Raw genomic sequence first — 25,404 nt, 5'->3', positions numbered from 1 at the left:
TACTTTATTAGATACAAATGGGAAGTTATCTATGAGTCTCAAATCAGTAAAAATTGGTTATTTGGTTGGTCTATTTGTTTTTGGATATATGACAGTGGTTTTTGAGATAATAGTTCTCAGATTAAATCAAACAATACTAGTACTTCGTTACTAGCCAATAACTTGTATAAAGTTAAGGAAATTTGTGAGCCCAGGTATATGAAGAGAATATTTGTGACTCTTTTCACATGTGCCTAATTGGAGATGATGAAGTAGGGTGGTCTTCTCAGGACAAATGAGCAGAAATGCATAAAGATCATATGAGGCATAAGACTTTTTTCTGATTGCTTTTAAGATTTTCTCTATCATTGATTTTGAGCAATTTGATTATGATATGTCTTGGTATAGTTATCTTCATGTTTCTTTTGCTTGGAATTTGTTGAGTTTCTTGGCTATTGGTTTATAGTTTTCATCAAATTTGGTCAGCCATTATTTTTTCAAATTTAATGTCCTCGTCTGTTAATTCTACTATCTTGTCAGTTTGGGATCAATTTTCATTGTTTAATTTTTCTAATTAGTGTCATGTTTTTCTGCATCTTTGCATGCTTTCTAATTTTGATTGGATGCCAGACATTGTGAATTTTACAATGTTGAGTACTGGATATTTTTGAATCCTTTGAAATATTTGTAAATATTTTTGAGCTTTAATTGAAACACAGTTAAATTACTTGGGAGAAGTTTGATCCTTTCAGGTCTTGCTTTTAAAATTTGTTAGGCAGGACTAGAACAGTGCTTAGTCTAGGTCTAATTATCCCCTAACTACTAAAGCAAGATCCTTCTGAGTACTTTACCTAGTGCCTGTGAATCTTGAGGTTTCCCAGTCTGATTGATAAGAACAGGTACAATTCCCAGCCTGTGGGAGCACCTGGCACTGTCACCTCTAATCCTTTTAGGTAGTTCTTTCCCTCGTCTCAGGTAGATTCCTCACACATATGCACTGATCATTACCCAGCTGCATACTCGAGGGGTCCCTCTGTAGATCTCTGGAGTTCTCTCTCCACGCAGTCTCTCTTCTCTAGTAGTCTTTCCTGAGCACTCTGGCCACTTTGGTCTCCCTTGAACTCTCAGTTCCATCTCCTCATCTCAGGGAGTCTGCCAGACTCTGCCTGGATTCCTCCTCCCTGTGCTGTAGCCTGGACACTACGCCAAGGCAATAAACTGGGGCAGTCATAGGGCTTACCACATTTGTTTTCTGTCTTTGTTACCTGATGTCCAGTTTCTTGCAAACTGTTGTTTCATATATTTTGTCTGCTTTTTAGTTGTTTCATGCAAGAGGGTAAATCTAGTCCCTGTTATTCCATATTGGCCAGAAGCATAAGTCTGAGGTATAGGATTTTAATTTGGGCTAGAAATTAATTTCAAGAGAACATTTGAGAGCTATTTCAAACATTAACAGAGAATTGGTTAAATAAATTATGATATATCTATATAATAGAAATTATGTAGCTGATTGAAAAAAGTGAAGTACAGTTATATGTTTTGCCATAGAAAGCTGTCAGGTATATAGTGAAAATATTAAATTTACCCTTTTATTTCATCATTCAAGAAATATTTATTGAGGTGCTATTTTATAGCAGCCACCATATTAGGCATTTGGGATCCCATAATAAACAAGATAGACATTGCTCTGCTTTTAGGTAAAGTTTGTTGATTTACATTCTAGTGTGTGGGTGGGGGATGGAATAGAAAATAAACAAATAAACAGGTTATTGTGTATAATGATAAATTCTGCAAAGCAGATATATAAAATGATATTCTAAGGTGAATGGGATGGGGACTCTGCTTTTAGATAATGATCAGAGAACACTTCTGTGAGGAAATGACACTTAATCTGAGACGTGAAGGATAAGGAGCCAGTCAACAAAACAGTGTCCCAGGCAGAGGAAACAGCAAGTGCAAAGGGAAGAACTTAGCATGTTTGAGAAGCTGAAAAAAGGGAGAAAGGAAGAGCAAGGTTAGCAAGGACAAGAGTAGCCAGAGGTTGTAGAGGTTTTCAGGAACCAGATCGTCCAGTGTTGTAGGCCTTGCTTAGAAGTTTGGATTTTATTCTAAGTTGCAGAAAAGGGAATATTAGTATCCCATTTATGTGATAATACAAAATGCTAGTTACATATATGCATATAAGATTTCCAGAAGGGGGCCGGCCCCATGGCTTAGTGGTTAAGTGCACATGCTCCGCTGCTGGCGGCCCGGGTTGGATTCCAGGCGCACACTGACGCGCTGCTTCTCCGGCCATGCTGAGGCCACGTCCCACATACAGCAACTAAAAGGATGTGCAGCTATGACATGCAACTATTTACTGGGGCTTTGGGGGAAAAAAAAAAGGAGGAGGATTGGCAATAGATGTTAGCTCAGAGCCGGTCTTCCTCAGCGAAAAGAGGAGGATTAGCACGGATGTTAGCTCAGGGCTGATCTTCCTCACAAAAAAAAAAAAAAAAAAAAAGATTTCCAGAAGGATGTATTGACATGGTTGAGTAATCATCATTACCTCTGAACAGAGGAAATAAGGACGAGGGAGTAGAGCCGAAAGGGTTAACATACCTCTCATTACTGAATATTTTACCTTGAATGTGTATTACTTTTCAAATTGAATAAAGTAGTGGATTTATATTTTCATGAGTTCTTATAAATTATTTTTAAAACATTGATCAAAAGTATGAGCCAGAAGTTCACAAAGGAGAAATACCAATAAACCTATGAAAAGATAGTCAGCCTTATTAGTGATGAGAAAAAAATAGAATTTAGATTTTCACCTCCTAGATATTGGCAAAGACAAAAAATATTGTTAGTATTCAGTTTTGTTGAAGGTGTAGGCAAACAGATGCTCTTCTGTACTTCTGGTATGAATATGTATTGATCTAGACTTTCTAGAGGGCTGTTTGACAATATATTTCAAAAACTCTGAAAAGTACACATCTTAGGACTCAGTAAATTTTTTTCTAGAAATTTATCCTAAGGAAGTAAATCATTAAAAAAATTTAAATCTAAAGGTACAGATACAAGATCATCATTTACAGTGTTGTTTATAATAGTGAATAACTGGGCCCCACTAATAGCCATCAGTAGAAGATGGTTACTTAAATTATGATATATTCCACTGAATACTCTATAGCCATTAAAATTTATGGTGTAGGGCCAGCCTTGATGGTCTAGTGGTTAAAGTTCAGTGTGCTCCGCTTCTAAAGCCCAGGTTCAGTTCCTGGGCGTGGAACCACACCACTCGTCTGTCCATGGCCATGCTGTGGCAGTGGCTCACATTGGAAAAAAAAAAGAGGACGATTGGCAACAGATGTTAGCTCAGGGTGAATCTTCTTCAGAAAAAAAAAATTTTATAGTGTAGTTACATATTTATTGACACATCAGGATGTTTACATAGTATTATTCAGTAAAACATATAGGTTAGAATTTTATGTATATAATAGGATTTCCTTTTTTTAATTTATAAGTTTAAGTGTGTATGCACTGGAAGGATTTTTACAAAAATTGGAATAGTATTTTTTGCTGTATATGAGGACTTTTAATATTTTTTAAATTTTAATTTGTTGTAATGATTAATTACAAAATTATATTTTCCAATGAGCAAAAAAAAGTCTAGTCTATAAAAAAGGAAAAACTGGAGAATATTAAGTGATGTAGAAAAGTTTCTTAAAATATTATGCATATAACTTGATAAATAGTAATAAAATATAGCATTGGTTTGATTGGGAGTCACTGATCTTCATAATACTTTTCAATTTTGTAGGACTAGAAGAAATTGCAAAAGAAAGAGAAAAACTAAAAAAGGCAGAAAGTATCCAGATCAAAGAAGAAATATTTGAGACTTCTGAGGACACTTTAAATTGTTCAAATCCAGATCATTGTGAGCAAAAGGAAGATCCTAAAGAAAAAGATAACACAAATCTATTTCTTCAGAAACCTGGCTCTTTTTCAAAATTAAGCAAGCTTTTAGAAGTAGCTAAGATGCCTCCTGAGTCAGATGTAATGACCCCCAAACCAAATAGTAGTGCAAATGGGTGCACAATGTCTTATCAAAACAGTGGGAAACATTCATTGGGCAGCATTCAGTCAACAGCAACACAAAGCAACATGGAAAAGACAGACTCTAATAATCTGTTCAATACTGGTTCAGGTGGTCCAGGGAAGTTCTACAGTCCCCTCCCCAATGACCAGTTGTTAAAAACGCTGACTGAAAAGAATAGACAGTGGTTTAGCCTTTTGCCAAGAACACCTTGTGATGACACTTCACTTACCCATGCCAATATGTCAACTGCTTCCTTAGTGACTCCTCAGTCCCAGCCACCATCTAAGTCACCTTCGCCTGCCCCAGCTCCTCTTCTTGGATCATCTTCTGCTCAGAATCCTGTTGGCCTAAATCCATTTGCTTTATCACCTCTTCAGGTTAGTACTCTAATTGTAACTCATTTATAGTTGCTTTATTTAATCTTTGGCCCCATGAAGATTTTCACTCAAGGGGAATCAGTTGAATATTTGTATTATCCATGCCACAGTTTGAAAACTGAAAAGTGTCAGAATTGCCGTCACCAAACTTCATCAGCACTACCGACTCCTAGTCTAAGTCTAAGGCAAAGGCTTCTTTAATTATTTTTTAACTTATTACTGTTACAATATATCTAAAAGGAAATTACTTTGGAGAGCATATAAGAACATGGAATTTAACATTGTTACTATTGTATTTAGTTTTCCTCTAATCGTGATAAGTGAAAGAATATTTTTTCAGAGTTTTAAAAATAATTTCATATTCTAAACATTTCTCCTAACTTTTTAGATCATTCTACTATTAAAATGTTTTTTTGTTTTGTTTTTGTGTTTTGCAGGTGAAAAGTGGAGCGTCTATGATGGGACTCCAGTTTTGTGGATGGCCCACTGGCGTGCTTACTTCCAATATTCCATTTACGTCACCTTTACCTAGTCGGGGATCAGGGTTGGGATTATCAGAAGGAAATGGTAATTCATTCTTGACTCCCAATGTTGCTTCAAGCAAAAGTGAATCTCCAGTACCACAGAATGAAAAAGTCACTTCAACTCAACCTGCAGCTGTTGAAGTAGCAAAACCAGTAGATTTTCCTAGTCCAAAACCTATTCCCGAAGGTAGGTACATTGAGATGGTTTATAGCCACTTACTTTATTTCATTGTCATAGTTTCCTATACTATAACTGAATCTTTGATGGTTTTATACACAGTTATAAATCTTTTGATTTGCATTGTGCCATTAATTCGTATTCAAAATTTTGTAAAAGATCTACATATTTGTCTTGACTTAGAAATGCAGTTTGGTTGGTGGAGAATTATTGACCCAGAAGACCTAAAAGCTTTGCTCAAAGTGCTACATCTCAGAGGAATAAGAGAAAAGGCATTACAGAAACAAATTCAGAAACACTTGGATTATATTACTCAAGCCTGCATCAAGAATAAGGATGGTATGTACCTAAAAGAGATTTCTGCTCTCTTGCCTAGTTATGAGAATTAATTCTTTGATCTTAAAACATATTTTAGTATATCTTAAATCTTAATTTATTACTAATAGGCAGTTTTTTTCTGTTTTGCTCAACAAACAGTAACTATTTACATTTCTTAAATTGGTTTTACTTCCTTATAATTTTTTACAACTTGCAGACATATTGTTTTGTTTCTTAAAAAAGAATATTCCTTACTTTTAAGAGTAAGCTGCCTGCATATGCACAAGTGATTTGTGTATGTTAAGTTTCACATATATGTTACCCCTGGAATTTTACTCACTTTCTGGAAGAAATCATTGCAGAATAAAGTGGATTTTAAAATTAATTTCTTTTCAAATGTAGTTGCTGTTATTGAATTAAATGAAAATGAAGAGAACCAGGTAACTCGAGATATTGTGGAGAACTGGTCAGTAGAAGAACAAGCCATGGAAATGGATTTGAGTATTCTTCAACAGGTAGAAGATCTAGAAAGGAGAGTTGCATCAGCAAGTTTGCAAGTGAAGGTAAAATTGACTTGGAATAAAATCTATTTTTAGGATAATGGAAGGTAACTAATATCTATTGTATGCCTGATATATGCCAGTTACTGTGCTAAATGTTTTCACTTTATCTCATTTACTTCTCAAAACAATCCTGAATTAATTTCCCCCATCTTACAGGTAAGGAACAAGGCTCAGAGTAAGTAACCTGCCAATGGTCATATAGTAAGTGAGTACATGTGGATTCAAACCAAGTCTGTCTGACTCCAGAGCCCGTGTTCTTTTTACTAAATCTTGCTGTGTCCTTAATAGTATTCGAAAATGTCATTTCTGGTATGCAATTCTTTACCACAAGCAGAATTTCACAGTTTTACCCATGATAAATGTAATACCAGGAACCCCCTTGTATACAAGCCATATTATATGTCAGACTTTCACTCTATGTAATTTTAAATTGGAAAGTATAGATATATCCAAATATACGTTATATTATGATACACACACCCTACATATATATGTAAAGTTTTAATTAATTTGTTTATCTATTGGGCATTATCATGTCACAAGCAATGATCAGAAATAGCTTCCAGTGGACAGGCAAAAGGAAAGCTTTACCTTTGTGCAAGAATTTTTGGTTTTATAAAGAGGGTGTAAAGGTCTTCTCAATTAATAATATGATGGTGTTTCTGAGAATAAATGGATGATGAATGAGAATGAGACAGACACCTGAAAAGACTTAGAAAATGTAGTCTCCATGTAATTTGATTTGATATTTCATTTTATTCAGAATGAGAAACTTATGCCATAATACTATCCTATCCAATGATTAAAATTTTGCTTCATAATTACTTTAATGCTGGCATTTGGAAACTTCTGAGGATCTCCAAAAAATGTCATTCTCCAGAGCTAATGAAGTATCCCTTTCTTGCCGCAAACGTAATTACCAACTTTGGAAAGCAAAATTTTATCCTTTGCTGAAACTATTCTGCTGGAAAACTATATCTATCCTCCTCCTGGTACTATAATACAATATAAAAATGCCTCATTTATCTAGCATCTTCAACAAATGAACTATTCTACACAAGTTAGTTTTCTGGAGAAATGAAAATTATTCCATTTAGTGCCATAATTTTTTAACATGTTTGTTGGATTGCTTATGTTATGCATTACACTGACTTCTTAAATTGAGAATAATGAGTTTGATTTAAATTATCCTGGTGACACAGGATCATCAGAATGAAGACCAATTATTAGATAATGATTCCCTCGGGAAATGTGAAGAGGTTTTGCCCCTACATTAAATGATCCTTGTGTGCTTCGCTTTTTAAACTGCTTCATCTGCTTTCTACAGTCTTTGTCCTCTCTCATGGCCAGTTGTTACCACTTGCTGGTTTAAATTTGATTGTTTCTGCTAGCCCTATTCTCCTCCAACTTCCCCCTATCTAACTTGCCAATTCTAATTGGCTGTTGGTTGGGAAAGCATATCATCAACCTTTTTAAAATTATGTGTAAAGTCAGAGCATGGGCCTGAAACATTTTCCTTGAGACACACTCAGATTTTGGTGCATTGACCTTATCACATTACTGGCTGCTTAGATGTTCTTGGCTGTGTTCTCAGAGGCTAAGATAAGTGGAATTTGTTTTTTAAGTGGACTGTTTTAACATCCTGTTAATAAGATATTACTGAATTATCCTGTATTCTTCTAAAAAATGAATTACATTAGTCTAAAAACACAAGTGATAAAAATAACCACAAAACATTATTTTAATGTCTATAGAAGATTTAAAGATTTTTTTTCTTAAAAAGAAAATAAAGTTATGTGTTGAGCCTGGGGAACTAGCCATTGTGAAGACACCTTAAGCAGGTGGCCTGGGACTACTTAAGTGCATTCATTTCTATTTTTAATATTGCTAATAATTTAGAAATTCTTTTTTATATTGTAGAAAAAGCTACAAGCCTCTAGTCCTAGTTCTGTTGTTGAGAGTACACAAAAAGCCTAATCACTCTTTCAGCTCCTCTAAAGACAGTTCCTGTGTCTCTTTTTAAGTTTTCTCTTTCACAAACTAGTTAATTCCTTCAACCATTGATCCTCTGAAATGGTTTCCAGGTCCATAATTGTCTTCTGAATAAACACCAGTGTCAATATTACTCTTAAAATGTTGCACCTGTAGCTGTGCATAGAGATGTCTGAATGTGTACGTGGGACTTTTCCTTTCCTTAATCTGGCACTATACTGCTATTAATGCTGTTTGAATTTGTACCAGCTTTTTAGCATCCACATCATACTATTGCTTCACTGAGCATGCACTATAAAAAAATCTCTGGGCCTCTTTCAAAGCGCTTGTGAGTTCTATCACATGTGGTATTTCTGTAATTAGTTGCTTAAACTTCAAAGCTAAAATTTACATTTATCATTCTTCTACTTTCATTAATTTCATTTGATATTTCTCATTTCATGATAATTTCATTTTGATATTTGAAATATTTTCCAAATTTCAGCGTATGGAACTATTTTTATCTTAGTCCTGTCATACAGAATATTGAACTTCCTTCCTAGTTTTAAGTCACCTGAAGATTTAATAGCAGGCAACCAAGTTATGCATAAGTATATTTACAGGACAAGCAAATATAGAGCCTTTGAGCATTGGCACTGAGGACCTTTTCTGAAGTGATAAGCTCTGTTAATCACCATTCTTTGGATACGGTTTTCAACCATCTAGATTTCTCTAACTCTAACCTAGTTTTTGTTTTTATGTCTTATCAGTTGCCTTGCAGAAATCAAGATATACTATGTTTACAGGGTTCCCTTGATTTAGCAATTAAGTATCCCTTTTAAGACATAAGAATGAGGTTCATTTGACATAACTGGTACCTAATGCTTATGTATACTATTGTACTTATGTATACTAGTCATAATTCCATCCTTACTTTCTAAATATAAATGTTCTACTGAGTTAAAGAGGAAGAACTGATGCCAGTATATAAGATAAAATAATTATCCCTAAAGATATTTAATAAAAGAATATTGTTTTTCATTTAATATGCATTTACTAACCACATCAGACAGTATATACCACAAAATTGGGTAAAATGTGGTTTCTGCCATCAGAAAGCTTGCCATATAATAGGGAGATAAGACATGTGTACATCTCTGCAAAATCTAGTAACTGATCGCAGAGAAGTACAGAGCCATGCATGAACTTAGAAAAAGAATACTACGTCACTCCTGGTGGAGATAATAGGAAAGATCAGGGAAGATTTCATGTAGAAGTCGAGGTGGCACTTGAGAAGGTTAGTAAGCTTTTGTCAGAGAACAGGGAATACCATACTAGGGAGAGTGAACAGCATGAGCGGAGCACCAGGATCAGGAAGCTTAGGAGATGTTTGTGGAGTGGCAAGTCTTGGAATTTGACTGCAGTGTAGGAGCATGAATGGGAACGTGAGAGAAAGAGGTAGATTGAGGTACTTGAATGTCATGGTAAAAATTTGGACTTTGTTAAACAGTAGGGAATCTTTGAAGGATTTTGAGCTAGAGGATCAATATAAGCAAGCTGAGTTATAAGATCATTAATTTATTTAATCAACATTTATGTATTGAGTGCCTACTATTTGCCTTCACTGTGTTGGCAGACATGGTCCCTGCCCTCATGGAATTTAGAGGTAGAAAGATGTCAACCAAATAATCACAGTAGTATAAAATTGTAACTATCACAAGGCTATGGAGTATTACATGGTCTAGGAGAGCTATAATAGGGAGATTTACCTCCTAAAGGAGATCAGGGAAGGATTCCCTGAAGAAGTAAATTTTAACATGAGAGCTGCAAGATGAGTGGAGTTAACTAGGTGAAGAGGAACAGGGAAAAGCTATACAGACAAACATAATAGCCTATGCAAAGCTCCTGCAGCCAAATAAAAAATGGTGAGTATGAGGACCTGTACAGAAGAGTGGTGGAAGGAATGAAAATGGAAAGGAGGAGCAAAGTTCAGAGAATACCAAGAGATTTCCATTTAAGTGGTCCCATGAAGTTAATAACCATTTAGTCTTCAGAATACTTTGTTGTTTTTCATTGTACCTTTCATAATATCCAAAGTTATTAAATTTTCTTCCTCAAACTTTTCTTACAACTGTTTCTTTTAATTTTCTGTTCTTGTTTCTACCTAGCATTAGGAAACACAAGGTTAAAACTTTTAGTAAAGATCCTTGAGGTCTGCGGTGTCTGCTGCTGTGTTTTAAGTAAAGGTAATTCACCCATCAGGCATTTTAAGAGGAAACCATAATAACCTTATTCTCTTGATATATAGGGTTGGATGTGTCCAGAGCCTGCATCAGAAAGGGAGGACTTGGTATATTTTGAACATAAGTCATTTTCTAAATTGTGCAAGGAGCATGATGGAGAATTTACTGGCGAAGAAGAAAGCAGTGCACATGCACTAGAACGGAAGAGTGACAACCCCCTAGATATAGCTGTAACCAGGCTGGCTGATTTGGAGCGGAACATTGAAAGAAGGTATCTGAAGAGCCCCTTAAGTACCACCATTCAGATCAAACTGGATAATGTGGGCACAGTTACTGTCCCTGCTCCTGCACCATCCATTAGTGGTGATGGTGACGGGTAGGTTATTGAGATTAACTTGAAAAATTATTGTGCTTCTTTGCTAATTGGAGCCTATTTTCTATTGCCTGTTATCTATGTATCTTCTTGTATGTCTGTGATCCATATGGATCATGCTATTTGCATGGTGCTTTGTAAAAACATTTTTTTTGTTATGTGCGTTGATAATCCTGCAAAGTGATCTTACATTTACCTGGTTGTGACTAAGCTTTGAGGCACGTAGCCAGAGTCTGTGCACTACATCAAATTTAGTTGCTTAAACCTTATACTTATTGGCTGTTACATGTTTTTGTCATTGCTTGGCTTTCAGTGTGATGATTGTTTCACATTCGGTAACCGTAAATGTGGACATGACCTACTTAATTTTTCTATATTTCAATGCAGAATTGAAGAGGATATTGCTCCAGGGCTCAGGGTATGGAGAAGGGCATTATCAGAAGCTCGCAGTGCTGCACAGGTAGCTCTGTGCATTCAGCAGTTACAGAAATCAATAGCATGGGAAAAATCAATTATGAAAGTTGTAAGTGTTTTTATTTAAGAAATACTATAACTAATTTACTTTGTCCTGTTTTTTTCCAACCTCCAGATCTTTCCTAATTGTACATTACTTATTGTCAAAATAATGTATGCTGTACTTGAGAGTTTGCTTAATTCGTAAATGCTGTATAGTTTGATATTTTCCTCCTTCTTTTGGGCTTTTTTAAGGAACCTACCAAATGTTTTATCTTTTATTTTTTAAAATCTTGATTCTCCCTCCTTTGAATATTGTTTATAACTCTGACTAAAGTTGCCTTCTACATTCTGTCAACATAATAGCTGTTAAGCTAAATATTTTGAAGGCCCTTTCATTCTTGTAAACATTCCAGTTGCTAACATTACCTGCTAAATACATCCACTGCATTCCTAAAGTGTCTTTATGTTTCTATCAGTTTTCATTTTTTTAATGCTAAGAAATACTTAGATAAGTAAATACAAAATAAACAGAGAACTCTTACTTTGTGCACTGATACCATGTATTTGGCATTGGATGACATGACATAATTTGACATTAGTTGACATGAAGAGTAGATCTTTTAGTCTTTACTCTAATAACGGAAATTAGTTTTTCACCTTCTTTGTTCAAGTCCAATTAGTTATTTTCATGTAGTGGCCTCTACTTTGTACAAGGTACCAAATGCTATATGTTCAAAATAAAAACTATATTTCATATGTTTTCTAGAAAGATATTTATTTTAAATCATGTATGTGTTCCTCTTGCCTCTTATGTATCATATATAGAAATATCTATTATATGTAGACTTTTATGAATTACTTTAATATTTGCTTTTGAATTACAGATTAGCTTTAAAATTCAAACATTCGAGATTTGTTTTCATGAATGACTAAGAGTAAAATTCCTTTCCTTAAAACAGTCGTTCCCCAAAGAAAAGAAGTGATCCTTAAATAATTTAGCATTCTTTCCTTCATTTTTCCCTCTATGCTTAGATGACTCAAGGTCACATTCATTCTATACAAATAAATTTGTTTTTTTCTGTGGTTTTCCACTTCTTCCTAAAATATCCATGGAATAATGAATCTGCAGTTTTCACAATATGCTCAAATTTAGGTCTTTCCCAGTCCAGATTAGAATTTACCATAAGTTTTAAGGCATTGCTCAGTTCCTCTGGTAGCATTTTTATCGGATAAAAATAATTTTTCTTCTAAAAATAATTACTAAAACCAGTTTTAAAGCCACCTTGGACAAAGATGTTTGGTGAAACCTAGGCTATAATGATCATAAAAGATTGAATTCCTACATCAAAATGAAATTTGTACAGTTATTTTTCTCATCTACACCAAAACAATTGTCATGATGTGGTCAGTTTTGTTATAACCTATACACAGAAGCCCCAATCTTGTACCAAAACCTGCTTTTATATTAGTGTACTTACTTTCTGCACCCTAAAGCTTTATTTCAGTTTTTGCAAATTCATAAGCCTTTTCATGTTATTAATATACATTTATCATTATTTAACTCCATCTCATAATCTTTATTTCTTTTTTTAATGTTTAATTATACGTTATTTGCTATGAAACTACCTTAAAAAGAAAGCAGAATTTCATATTCAAAGATTAATGAGAACTTGGTAACTTTTAATTAGAAATGTAACAGTGCCTATAATAGTCTTCATAATAAGTCCTAACAAAATGTTAAAGTGCTCAATATCTTTAGAAATACCCTCTTTGCCAGAGACCAAGCTTACCAGGAAAGAAAGAGCTATTATTATTTGCCTCCAGATAATTCTCTGCCCATACTATGCTTTATATTGTTGTTAATGTTAAATAGGCAACATCCACCATTTTTTACTATAGTAGCAAAGGAGTTAAAACCAAATATTAATACATTTGCTCTAACATCTTGTGAGCTATTATTGTGATTTTTCAAAAGTGTTATGAGCTTGATATTTATCACTTTTTCTTAATAAGTATCCAAAAATAATTTTATTTCTAAATAATAAATGTGAGATGTAAGACAGACTTTATAGTATTTTTAGTTATCTGTTGTAGAGAACAGTGAGAATTTACTTAATGTTTTTGAATATGGTTTTTAAATTTTGTTGTTATAGAGATTTAAATATAACCTTCCAAATGTTATTTCTTAGTGAGTATTTTTCAATAGAAGTTTTAAAGATTTAACTCAAATTTGGAGAAATAACACCATATTAAGGTATTTAATGATGTGGTATTAGGAAAGGTCAAAAAATAAAGATTTTCTGTTGGAACATTAAACTCTGCTACTTTTGCTCTTAGTACACATGCCAGGTTTGCTATTATATGTTATATATATTTGATAGATATTTGTTAAGTTGAATAGTGTGTATCTGCCATTTTGATAAGATTCTTAAGCTATCATTGGTGTACATATTGAGTTATGTAAGACTATTTTAGACTTTCCTAGGTTAAGATTTAATGTTGTATTGATAATTAAACAAATTAAGTTTGAACAGTTAAGCTATTTTGTTTTTAAGAGTCTATAAATACATAACTTTAAATTAGTAGAAATGATTTACAGTTTAAATGTTTTCGTTTTTCTAAATATTGATTGCAGGACATTTTCTACTGTGGCTGGGAATATAAATTAAATGTAAATATATAATGTTAGTACTTACCATTTTTTAAAGCCATCTTGAAAGTTTTTACTTGTCTAACTTTTCTTCTTTCCCTTTGTGAAACTTGTTATACAGAATATGTATGCATGGGAAAAAATCTTCTCTTTCCAGATTTTAAAGTTCTTAATGGTATTAGAAATTTGTCAACAGAGAAGAAATAATTTTATTTTTAGTTCTAGAAAATAAATCATGACCTTTCTTAAATTCTTTGATTTAATTTATTGTATTAATTTTTTTTTCCTCAGAAATTATTTTGTAGGATCCATTTTCTGCACTTGTGACACATGTATGATTTGGGTTGATTTCCAAAGTTTCCTGGTTTGGACACATTTTTAAATCAATCACAAAAAATAGATGGATAATTTAGTCAAACTATAGGGATATCTTTTTATTATTATGTATAATTCTGTAACTAATACAAGTTTCCTAATTTTGATTTTAAAAATTACTCTAACTCTTACTTATTTCTTTCTCAGGATATCATGAGGATGCTAAGATAAGCAAAAGATGAAATATATTAAAAAATTAAAACACCATGTATTAAAGCTATTCATTGCTTTATGTGCTCTAATGTCATGTTAATTATTTCATATGTTAATGTGTACATGCTTCTGAAGTGTGTGCAGGCATTCAACCTCTAGCTTTGTTCTTTGCAGTGTACCTGAAATGTGCATTTACCCCAATTGAACTGCTCACCCCGTCGTGTGGTCCATATCTGTGTAATGAGAGATACATAGATGTGTATGGCTACTGTATATTTGTTAGCAAGCGGAATGTTCATTACTAATATAAATTAGGAATTATGGTGTGTTTAATATCCCGATAACTATTATTCATAGCAGAGTGTTAATTTTAAGTGATTTTTCATATATTATAGTACTGCCAGATCTGTCGAAAGGGAGATAATGAAGAACTGCTCCTCCTTTGTGATGGCTGTGACAAAGGCTGTCATACATACTGCCATAGACCCAAGATTACAACTATACCAGATGGGGACTGGTATTGTCCAGCTTGCATTGCTAAGGTAAGACTGATCTAAAACTAAACCTTTTAATTGCCACATCAAAATGCAGAGTTTTATGGGGATTTTTTAAAAATATAATTCATATACCATAAAGTTCACATTTTTAAAGTGTACAGTTCACTGGGTTTTAATATATTCACAAAGTTGTACAACCATCACCACTATTTAATTCCAGAACATTTTCATGACCCCAGAAAAGTATCCTTGTAACCATTAGTAGTCGCTCCCCATTTCCCTTCTCCTCTCAGCCTTTGGCAACCACTATTCTACTTTCTATCTCTGTGGATTTGCCTATTCTAGTCATTACCTATAAATCAAATCATGCAATATGTGGCCTTTTGTGTCTGACTCTTTCTCTTGGCACAATATTTTCAGGGTTCATTTGTGTTCTAGCATATATCAATACTTCCTTTTTATAGTCAAATGATATTCCATTGTATGGAAATACCACATTTTGTTTATCCATTCATCAGTTGATAGACATTTGGGTTGTTTCCACATTTTGGCTATTATGAATAATGCTGCTATGAACATTGATACACAAGTTTTTGTATGAATATATGTTTTCACTTCTCTTGAGTGTATACCTAGGAGTAGAATTGCTAGGTCATATGGTAATATGCATATGTATTTTAAGTCACTTTCTAGTCACATTTAAGTTAGAAATGTGACCTCTCATACCAAGTGATTAAAGAGAAGCAATAGGATAAAACAGAAAGAAATGGGTTTTAGAGTTATAAAGTAAGGAGTAAGAAGTGTGAAAAGGTCGGCATGTATTGAGGGCCAGACTCTTTGCTAGGTATTCCCTACTTCACTCTCTTCCATTTTTAGTCTCTTGACCTAATCATTACCAGTAACTACCACCTCTCCATAAACTCAATTCCAAACATCCATCTGTCCATTGCCTCCTTTCTTTCCAGTCCACTCCCTCGAGCACTCCAACTCCAACAATTCTTTGATCTCACCAGGATCTTCATTTCATTTATCTTTAGACCTTTGCACTGTCCCTCTCCCTCTTCATGTTCTCTTTCTTCCTAACCTAGCTATAATGTGTCAGTATCCCATTATCATAATCACTGCATCCACTTTTAGCTCCTTTGCCTCTCTCTCACTTGGTAAAACCATCATTCTGGTTAATCCAACTCTCTGACTTCTCAAGCACCTGTACCTTTGTATCTGAATGTGGCTGGAGAAAACATTCAGCTCTTTAAATTGAAGGTGTTAAGAGGGCCTTTAATGGTGCCTGATGATTTACCTCCAGCTCTGTCTCCTCCATCCTCATTCTCAGCTAATGACTTTACTCCCATTTCACTGTGAAAATGGAGGCCATCAGAAGAAAATATCACAGGAGTTTGCTACCACATCTACCATCCTTCCTGTGTCTGGGCTCACATACTCTACCTTCTCTCCTGTTGCCATGAACTACTAGTGCCTCCAACTAAGACACTTCCCCCAGTTGTGCCTCAGACCCATCCCCTCTCCTCTCCTTAGAAATATGACTCCACCAGTTCTCTCTTCTGCTGCATCATCAATTTCTCCTTCTCCGCTGGGTTCTTCTCATCAGCCTACTGACATGCTACTATTTCTCCCATCTTAAGAGAACTAAATAAAAACCCTCTTCTGGCCTCACTTTTTCCTTGATACACTTCCCCGATTTCTCTCCTTCCCTTTACAGAAAAACTCCTGGAAAGTTTTGTGTTCTTGTTCTCTCTGATTTCTCTCCTCCGGTTCACTCTTGAGCTGACTCCACTCAGATTTTCACGGTCATAATTTCTCCAAAATTGCTCTTATCATGGCCACAAATGACTTGCACATTGCACAGTCCAGTGATCAGGGCTTAGGCCTCATCTAACTTATGTTACGTTTGATAGCATGGAACACTCCCTCTTCCTTGAAACTCTGTTTTCACTTGGCTTCTAGGATACCAAACTCACCTGGTTTTCTTCTTGCCTTTGCTCCTTCTCACTCTCCTTTGCTGGTTTTTCTCACCTCCCTGATCTATAAACATTGGAGTGCTTTCTTAGCTTCAGGGTTATCATCTGTAAAATGGGCTAGCATCTGCTTTGTAGGGATTTGTGAGGATCAAATATGGTCATGTGTGTGAAAGTTTTTATAACTTTAAAGTTCTGTGGCATTTTTATATTAATACTTTATTTTATATATAATTTTTTTTTTTTTTAATGAGGAAGATCAGCCCTGAACTAACATCCATGCCTATCCTCCTCTTTTTGCTGAGGAAGACTGGCCCTGAGCTAACATCCATGCCCATCTTCCTCCACTTTATGTAGGATGCCGCCACAGCATGGGCTGACAAGCGGTGCCTCAGTGAGCACCCAGGATCCGAACCCAGGCCGCCAGCAGCAGAGCGTGCACACTTAACCACTACGCCATGGGGCCGGCCCAATACTTTATTATATTTTAGACTATATTTTACAAAATAGCAAAGGGTCCCACATGGCATCATATACACTAATAATAGCTTTTATATTTCTCATTACTTGATCATTTTTGTCATATATAGTTAAATGTAGTTCAATAATAATCTTCACTAGTTGTATGTAAATTATCTTTTAGCTTCATAACTGTCAAATTTTAGAAAATTTTCCTAGTACTTTATGAATTACTAACAAATGAGTGTTTTAAGTCTTGGGAGTATCATCTGGCAGGCTAGAGGAGATTTTATTTTCAGTAAATTTGCTGAAATTAGAATTCTGGCTATCTATCATTCAAGGAGTGGACTAGGAGGTATAAGATCTGTGATTTCATCCAAGCCCTTCTCTGTAAATGCAGCTTTCTAAGCCTCTGCTTTTTTTGGTTTTTAAGTGTAGTGAATTAGATGTTATGTTTCTTACAGCAACAGAAAATATCATAAACATTTGATTTTGATATATAAGGATTTTTAAAGTTAAGGTTTCAAAATATCTTTCCAGTTAATTCATAGTTGTTTACCAATATTTATACTATACATCTGGCTCTCAAATGGCTATTTCTGCATAAATTGTTGTGATTAAGTATTTTTCTCTGTATGTGTGTGTACATGCCAATATATATATATACACATACCCTTTATTGTATTTTTATGTATTTACATATATATCTCTCAGAATCACAGAATCAAAAAGACTTGTGTTTGTATATATACATATTTAGAGACATTCACAGACACACACACACAAGAAGTTTCAAACTCCAGTGCCTACGAAAGCCAGGGAAATAACACAAAAGAGTTTGGACTGTGGCAAACAGGAAAGTCATGCCCCATTTAAATGTGACAGTCAGCACTCAACTCCAGCCAATTGTTGTCGTGTAGACATGTGGGCCCACTGTTCCAGGATCTACCAATATTTCAAGATTATGGACTTTTATGCATATTGTCCCAAATGTTAAATGTTGGCAACAAATTCCGTATTTTTACAAGCGTTGTATGACCTAAACAACAACACATTCGGTGGGCTGTTTACAGCCTGTGAGCCACCAGTTCACAACTTCTGATATATGAATATACAAACATAACAGAAATGTGCCCTTGTATGTGTAATCTGAGAGGTTCTGCTTAAGACATACTGAAGTTCCTCTTTGAATTGGGTCTCTAACAAGATAGGAAGAAAGGCTGGGGAGAGGGGCATCTCTGTCTAAGAACTAAGCAATCAGTTAACAGAGTAACTGTATAGAAGCTTGCTTTCAAACGTATGTGGATGTGCACGATGTAAAGAAGTAAGCTGACAAACATCATTTGTTAAAGAAATAGACTTCATTGTCTCCTCGAAACTCACAAAAAGCTTTTGATTCTGTAATTTAAATTTCATGTTTTCTTACTGAGTATTAATTTGTTAGAAAATTATCCCAAGTAATATTTTAATTCAAATAGGCACTAGAAATTTTGACCCATTATTCCCGAAATTTTTTTCTTTTTAAGTAACACAATTATTCAATCTAACTTAATTTAATCTTCATTAAATGGACTTTTTCCTCATTATATTAAGCATTTTCTTTTTTTATGGTTTCAGAGTGCTAAAAGCCCAGTATAATATGAAAACTCAAAGTAATCAGATTTTAGTGAATAAAAATTAATAAACTAAATGGAGAAGGGACTTAGTAAAACATTTTAATTATTTCAGTTAGTGACAAGGGATAGTGATTCTTTGATATGGTATGGGGAAAGTGTTAGATTTATGTTTGCCTTATTTTAGTCAATTAAAATATCTCCTTAACTGTACTTTTAACCTGCCAATAGAGAACCAAATAATTTTAATTGCTGGATTAACAGCAATTTTTTAAAAATACTGCTACAAGAGGTCATGAGATCCCCAAAGAAATTGATATGACATACTCCAAAGAAATGTTTCTGGCCAAATTCATTTCAAGAATACAGCCAACTTTAAATTATGGCTGGACTGAATATCTGACTCTGCAGTCTAAGATTTCTTAACAGTCTGAGTAAGAGAGGAAACAATTTTCTAAAAGAGGGTAAACACTATTCTAGAAAATTGAAACAAAAACCATACATTACCAGTGACTTTGCATGTCTCTCCTCTATGATCTATTATATTTATTATAACATTTAACTCTCAAAATACAGCCTATTTCCCTATCTCTAAATTGGGAGGAAGGGGGGACTCATTGTTACATCAGTGTGCTGCCTGCAAGTTATGGTTAGGTTGCATAAGGCCACACTGAGGGTTGTTTTTTTCATGTAATTTTAGAGCTGGAATGACCTTACCAATTGTATGGCTTATCTTTCTTATTTTACAGGTAAGAAAACAGGGCCTCACAGATATTTTTGTATAAAGTTCCATAGCTAGTTACTGACAGAGCCATAGGTGGAATTCATATCCTTTAGTTCCAAATATAATCTCATACCATTTCTTTATTTTTTCCTCAAAAACTGACATCTTTTTTTTTTCTCATCCTACATCACTGTTTTGTTCACTCCTGGGAACCACAAGTTTGTGGAACTTTCTTCTTATAGCAAATGCTTTTTTTTCTTTATCCAGAAAAAATATCAATTTCTAGTAGATTTGATCACTTATGAAGGACTTTTTCTCTATTTTATATGAGCTATTTTTTATATTTTGTCCTACCTACTCTATTTCATAAGCTATTTTTCATGTTTTGGCCTAGGTTTTTAATTATCTCTTCAACTTTTTTATGAATAAGCTTTATATTTTTTATATTCACCTTTGTTCTTAATTATATTGTGCTCCAAAAGAGAATCCTTTGTATCTTTAAAGTCATTCAGTTAGTGACCTCGACTAAAGGAATACTGCTGCTAAGTTCTGTAGTACTAAAGACGGGTTAAATTACAATGAGATCAGCATCTTCCAGTTTTAAGAATTCTTAGGATAGATTTTTTTCATGCTTTATTCGATTTTAGCCTTATATTGTGGGAGAACAAATTCATAGGTCTCTTTTGAAAATGATAAAATTATCAACCTTCTAGATCAGAAATAATATTCTTTTTGTTTGACATGTCAGATTTTCATAATTTAAAATAATAGAAGGTCTATAGACAGTTATTTTCTTATACCTTGTTTACTTTTTTTTAATTAAAGGCAAGTGGTCAAACTCTAAAAATCAAAAAACTTCATGTCAAAGGCAAAAAGACTAATGAATCAAAGAAAGGCAAGAAAGTAACTTTAACTGGGGATACTGAAGATGAAGATTCTGCGTCTACAAGTAGTTCACTAAAAAGAGGAAACAAAGACCTGAAAAAAAGAAAACTGGAGGAAAACGCTTCTATTAACTTGTCGAAACAAGAAAGTTTTACTTCTATTAAGAAACCTAAAAGAGATGACTCCAAGGACCTAGCTCTTTGCAGGTATTATTTCAGTTTTCATGTACTATATATTCATAGCATCTCACTTTATTTGTTTGGAAACTTTCTACCATATTAAAGGTGACTTTTTGATAGTTTGTGTAAATAAGAAAATCTAAAGTCTGTAGTATAAGTAAATGTATTCTTTTATCTTTTTAAATAAATTAATTTACAGTATTTTTACTTGAAAGATTATAAATGCTAAATTTTTAATAAAAATAGATAATTCTAAAGCATAGATATTGATTGCAAACATTATTTTCTTTAGTATGATCCTTACTGAAATGGAAACTCATGAGGATGCATGGCCTTTTCTACTTCCTGTAAACTTGAAACTTGTTCCTGGTTATAAGAAAGTTATTAAGAAGCCAATGGATTTTTCCACAATTAGAGAGAAATTAAGTAGTGGCCAGTAAGTAAATTATTCAGTTAAATATTTATTGAGTGCTTGATATGTGCTGGTACTTTTCTAGTGAGCCAAAAATATGTTAATTAACAGCAAAGACGTAGGCCCTACCTTTGGAAAGGGTGTTTGTGTGCGTGCATGTGTGTGTTCGGTTAGAGTAATTTGGCATGGAAGACAAGTAAATTAAAATTATTGAAACAATTAAAAAGCAGTGTGATAAAGATGCTTTTGACATTGGAATGGTACCAAGCCCAGCCTGGGAGGTAAGAAAAAGTGTCAGGGAAGTGCCCCAAAGTAAGTAAGTAACGGGTAAGCTGGACCTTGTATTGTGCGTCAGTGGAACAGTGACACCATCTCATGTGGATTTAACAAAAACTGACTCTGTAATATTTTAAGATTATTACAATGTAGAGATAGAAGATCACTAGAAGTTTTAGATAGTAAAAGCTTTATTATGAGTTGTTGGAGTATATTAAAAATGAATTTATTGAATGTGGAAGAAAAGTATTAACTTGCTCCTCTCTACCATATTCTCTCTGTGGTTTTATCCGAAGAGTAAAATGATTTCCTGTTAAAGATCACAGTTAATGATCTTTCTTGGACCACTTCAAACTCCTGCCAGAGGGTAGTAGCTATCAGTGGAATTTATTTTGTTCTGGACACTGGCCCATTTTGGAGCCACAAGAATGAAACTGTTCACTTACAGAACTCCCACAAAGGCATTGTACATATGAATGGCCGGGATCTGTGGGGCTGTATTCTCTTCTCCATTCTCCCCTGCTCCTTTTGTTCCTATAGCCTGTGCCCATCATTTCAGGCAAAGTCACAGAATATATGGAGCAAGAAGGAACTTTACATTGAAAGAATAACTATAAAATATAGTTGAATTATATCACTATTGTTGTTAATATTATCATTATTATATAGTATATTATTTAGTTCTTCCTGAATATTCTTTTGGTAAAAATTACTGTGCTCCATAATTTACATTATTTAGAAGAGTTGAGTAGAACTTAACTCATAATGATCAGTGTCCCTCTCACATATATCAACTGATTTACTAGATTGACCAAATGACTATTTCTTTGGAGGCTGAAATGTCAGTCTTTTGAAGGATTATGTCTGTTTTGTTTTATTTTTTTTTAAATTACAGAAGGCCCCATGATGTAGTGATTAAGTTCAGCACGCTCCTCTGCAACAGCCCAGGTTCGTGGGTTCGGATCCTGGGCACAGACCTACACCACTCGTCAGCCATGCTGTGGTGGCAACCCACATACAAAATAGAGGAAGATTGGCACAGATGTTAGCTCAGGGCTAATCTTCCTCAAACAAAAAAAGAGGAGGATTGGCAACAGATGTTAGCTCAGGGCCAGTCTTCCTCAGCAAAAAGAGGAGGATTGGTGACAGATGTTAGCTCAGGGCTGATCTCACAAAAAATAAATAAATAAATAAATAATACAATGGTTAATTTTATGTTATATGAATTTCACCTCAATTAAAAAATAATAATTCTCAGAAGAACGGCAAAATGGATGAGGTTACATAAGGACTGACAACTCTGTGAGCTCACTGCAGATAAAGAAATTTTATTTCTTTTATTCACATATTAGAAAGAGGGAGTGAAAGACTGTACAAGGTATTTCATCAAAAAAATAATTCCACTTTTACCAAATTTCAGAGCTTTCGTGGGTGCTTCTCAGCTATTTCTAATGGGTGAATTATTTCAGCGTCCAGTTTATCATAAGTTAGAATTAATTTAAATTTGAATTTCCAAAAGCCCTCTTTCAAAATGTATTGATTTGGCTTGAGTTGGCTTGAAATGAACCACTCCTTTCTTACCGATAAGTTTAGGCAGATTCATTCACTGTTCTCTTCTCTGTTTTCTTACAGAGAAAGAGAACCGGGCTTATCCCACCAAAAAGCACTGAAGCCACAGTGCTTCTTATTGAAAGACAGTTCCTCATCATGTCGTCTCTGGTTCAGAATAGCACATGCTTTTTTTTTGCTTGTTTTGGATCATCATACTCCAATGCTTGAGCAAAAGAGTATATTTGGAGAGAGAAGAGGAGAAATGGGAAATAGGGAACACAGAGCAGCATATCCTGGGATGCATGTAAAAGCTACAGGGCAAGTGTAATGTTTATGGTGCATAGGAAGCATTTACTTTATTTCTACTGCAACTAAATATTTTTGAATGTGGATAATAGGGTACTACAAGTGATACAGTCGGTCAGAGGAGTTAATAAACTAGTCAAGTGGGATGAGTCCTATGAGTCAAACAGGAAATTGGATGTAGGGAAATGCTAGTTAGTTGAAGTGTGTCTTGATCTTCAGAGAAATCTGTTTTTTCATTTAACCTGTCTTTAAATCCTGTATGATTCAGAGCACACACAGTTTTTTAGGTGTTCCATTTATAAGAGGCTATATGTTTTATATCAGTTTAAATGCTGTTATCCTAATCTTTTTCTTTTTCCATTCAGTTTTACTTTTTATTTTACCTTTTATTACCTCTGCAGTTGTTGACAAAACAAAACCACCCTAACAAAACAACCTCTAAATCATGTGTTTTCTTTCAGATATCCGAACCTTGAAACCTTTGCTCTAGATGTCAAGCTTGTTTTTGACAATTGTGAAACATTTAATGAAGATGATTCTGATATAGGCAGAGCTGGCCACAGCATGAGGAAGTATTTTGAAAAAAAGTGGACAGATACTTTCAAAGTGAGCTGAAGTTATAGGAATCTTTTTTTTTTTCCTTTCAAACAAGGACAAAAGAGACCAGCAATGTGAACTGTATTTACATAAATGTGCAAGGCACATACATATTGACTTTTTTTCCTTAAAATAAGTATCACGAAAAAAAGTATCAGAAGAATGATACCATTTTTAAAGGCTTCACTCCTACAACAACCAAGGCCCTTGGTTATTGGTTTGTGTGATTTATCAGCTAATTTAGGTAGAACAGGGAAGCACACCCAAAGAATTTTCAAAGGAAAGGGTGTTATAGTGCAATAGCAATTAAAATATATCAAATCGCACTGAATATTCAACACCAGAGCTCTAACGTGGGAAATGGTTCTCCTTTCCCTCTCAATAAATATCTATTTTTCATTTTTTTACTTTGTAGTTTATTTTTTAGTGAATGTATTTAATTTTATGAATTATTTATGATTAAACCACATCCAGAATCTTCGTTTTCTGTGAAAAGGAAGAACTAGAAAATTGCTTTAAATCTTGAAAATACAACAAGGAATGTTTTAAAATATAAAACAAAGCCAAGTTAAACTGTTTACACTGATGTGCTATAAAAGCACCAAAAATAAACTTTACTGTAGAGTTACAAGTACATTTATATATATATATGTTGCTGCATCACTTGTGTAGTTAAATTGTATTTCAAGACAGTGAAGAAAAATTGACATGTATATACTGTTCATTATTGTTTATATTGTCTTGTTTTAAATATGTATTATGTGTATATATTGTTTGCAGACATTGTTTATGCCTTAGAAGGATTGTAGCATTTTATTTTAGTTGGAAGGTAATTATAGTTATACAGCTTGTACAGTAATTATCCTCTACCAACACTGTGGCGTCTCCTTGCTCTTGGTAGTGCCTGCCTTTGAAACAGGGTGTAGGGGATATTAGTTTTCCATTTTTCTATTTTGTTATATAATTTTAAGCCACCAGGGCCTAAATTAAAGTATAATCATTTGTATCCATGTGGAATAAAATTGTGACAATTTCCTACGCACACAGTATTTTTTCATAGAAACATTTCCCTCCCATTTGCCTTGCCTCAGAAATAAATTTAAAAGACATTTGTAACCACTGTGTTTTATCTACTGTGTGTTGTGGTGGCCTGTTGGAGGCAAATAGATCAGAATTTTTTTTGTACCTATGTAAGAGTACTTGAAGTTTTATTTAAAATAAAATGTTGTGGCAAAGGTAGCATTCTTTTTTTTTAGGAGTGTTATTTTTCACTACTATGTGTGGCACGGATACAATAAAAGACTTTTACAAACTAGTTTTTAAGTTTTTCTTAATGAACCTGAAATATATTCTTTTCAAAAGAACAGTTAATTTAATTTTGATTTTTATAGAGTCATAAAGGAGGAGCAGCACAGTGTGGTTCAAAGAACACTGGGCTGGGGGCCGGCCCGGTGGCACAAGCGGTTAAGTGCGCGCGCTCTGCTGCGGCGGCCCGGGGTTTGCCGGTTCGGATCCCGGGCGCACACCGTCGCACCGCTTGGCAAGCCATGCTGTGGCGGCATCCCATATAAAGTGGAGGAAGATGGGCACGGTTGTTAGCCCAGGGCCAGTCTTCCTCAGCAAAAAAAAGAGGAGGATTGGCAGATGTTAGCACAGGGCTGATCTCCTCACAAAAAAAAAATAAAAAA

General features: G+C 34.3%; 1 protein-coding gene across 16 annotated transcripts in view; it reads left to right on the top strand.

Annotated features, from left to right (window-relative positions):
* BAZ2B (bromodomain adjacent to zinc finger domain 2B) overlaps positions 1-24,832 on the top strand; it is a 383,461-nt gene extending 358,629 nt beyond the window's left edge. For 11 of the 16 annotated variants that reach the window (XM_058549049.1, XM_058549051.1, XM_058549053.1 and 8 more), the window contains 10 exons: positions 3,782-4,437; positions 4,875-5,148; positions 5,323-5,478; positions 5,860-6,020; positions 10,300-10,610; positions 10,995-11,130; positions 14,637-14,783; positions 20,336-20,601; positions 20,867-21,010; positions 23,581-24,832. In XM_058549049.1, the coding sequence (XP_058405032.1) occupies positions 3,782-4,437; positions 4,875-5,148; positions 5,323-5,478; positions 5,860-6,020; positions 10,300-10,610; positions 10,995-11,130; positions 14,637-14,783; positions 20,336-20,601; positions 20,867-21,010; positions 23,581-23,734 (2,405 nt within the window). In that variant the 3' untranslated portion in view covers positions 23,735-24,832. The remainder of the gene's footprint in view (positions 1-3,781; positions 4,438-4,874; positions 5,149-5,322; positions 5,479-5,859; positions 6,021-10,299; positions 10,611-10,994; positions 11,131-14,636; positions 14,784-20,335; positions 20,602-20,866; positions 21,011-23,580) is intronic. The other 5 variants (XM_058549060.1, XM_058549059.1, XM_058549054.1 and 2 more) reach the window with 2 other exon arrangements.
* The last annotated feature ends 572 nt before the right edge of the window (positions 24,833-25,404 follow it).

The sequence above is a fragment of the Diceros bicornis genome, chromosome 10, assembly GCF_020826845.1.
Source record: "Diceros bicornis minor isolate mBicDic1 chromosome 10, mDicBic1.mat.cur, whole genome shotgun sequence".
Taxonomy (NCBI): Eukaryota; Metazoa; Chordata; class Mammalia; order Perissodactyla; family Rhinocerotidae; genus Diceros; species Diceros bicornis.
This window is presented reverse-complemented; position numbering and strand designations above follow the sequence as displayed.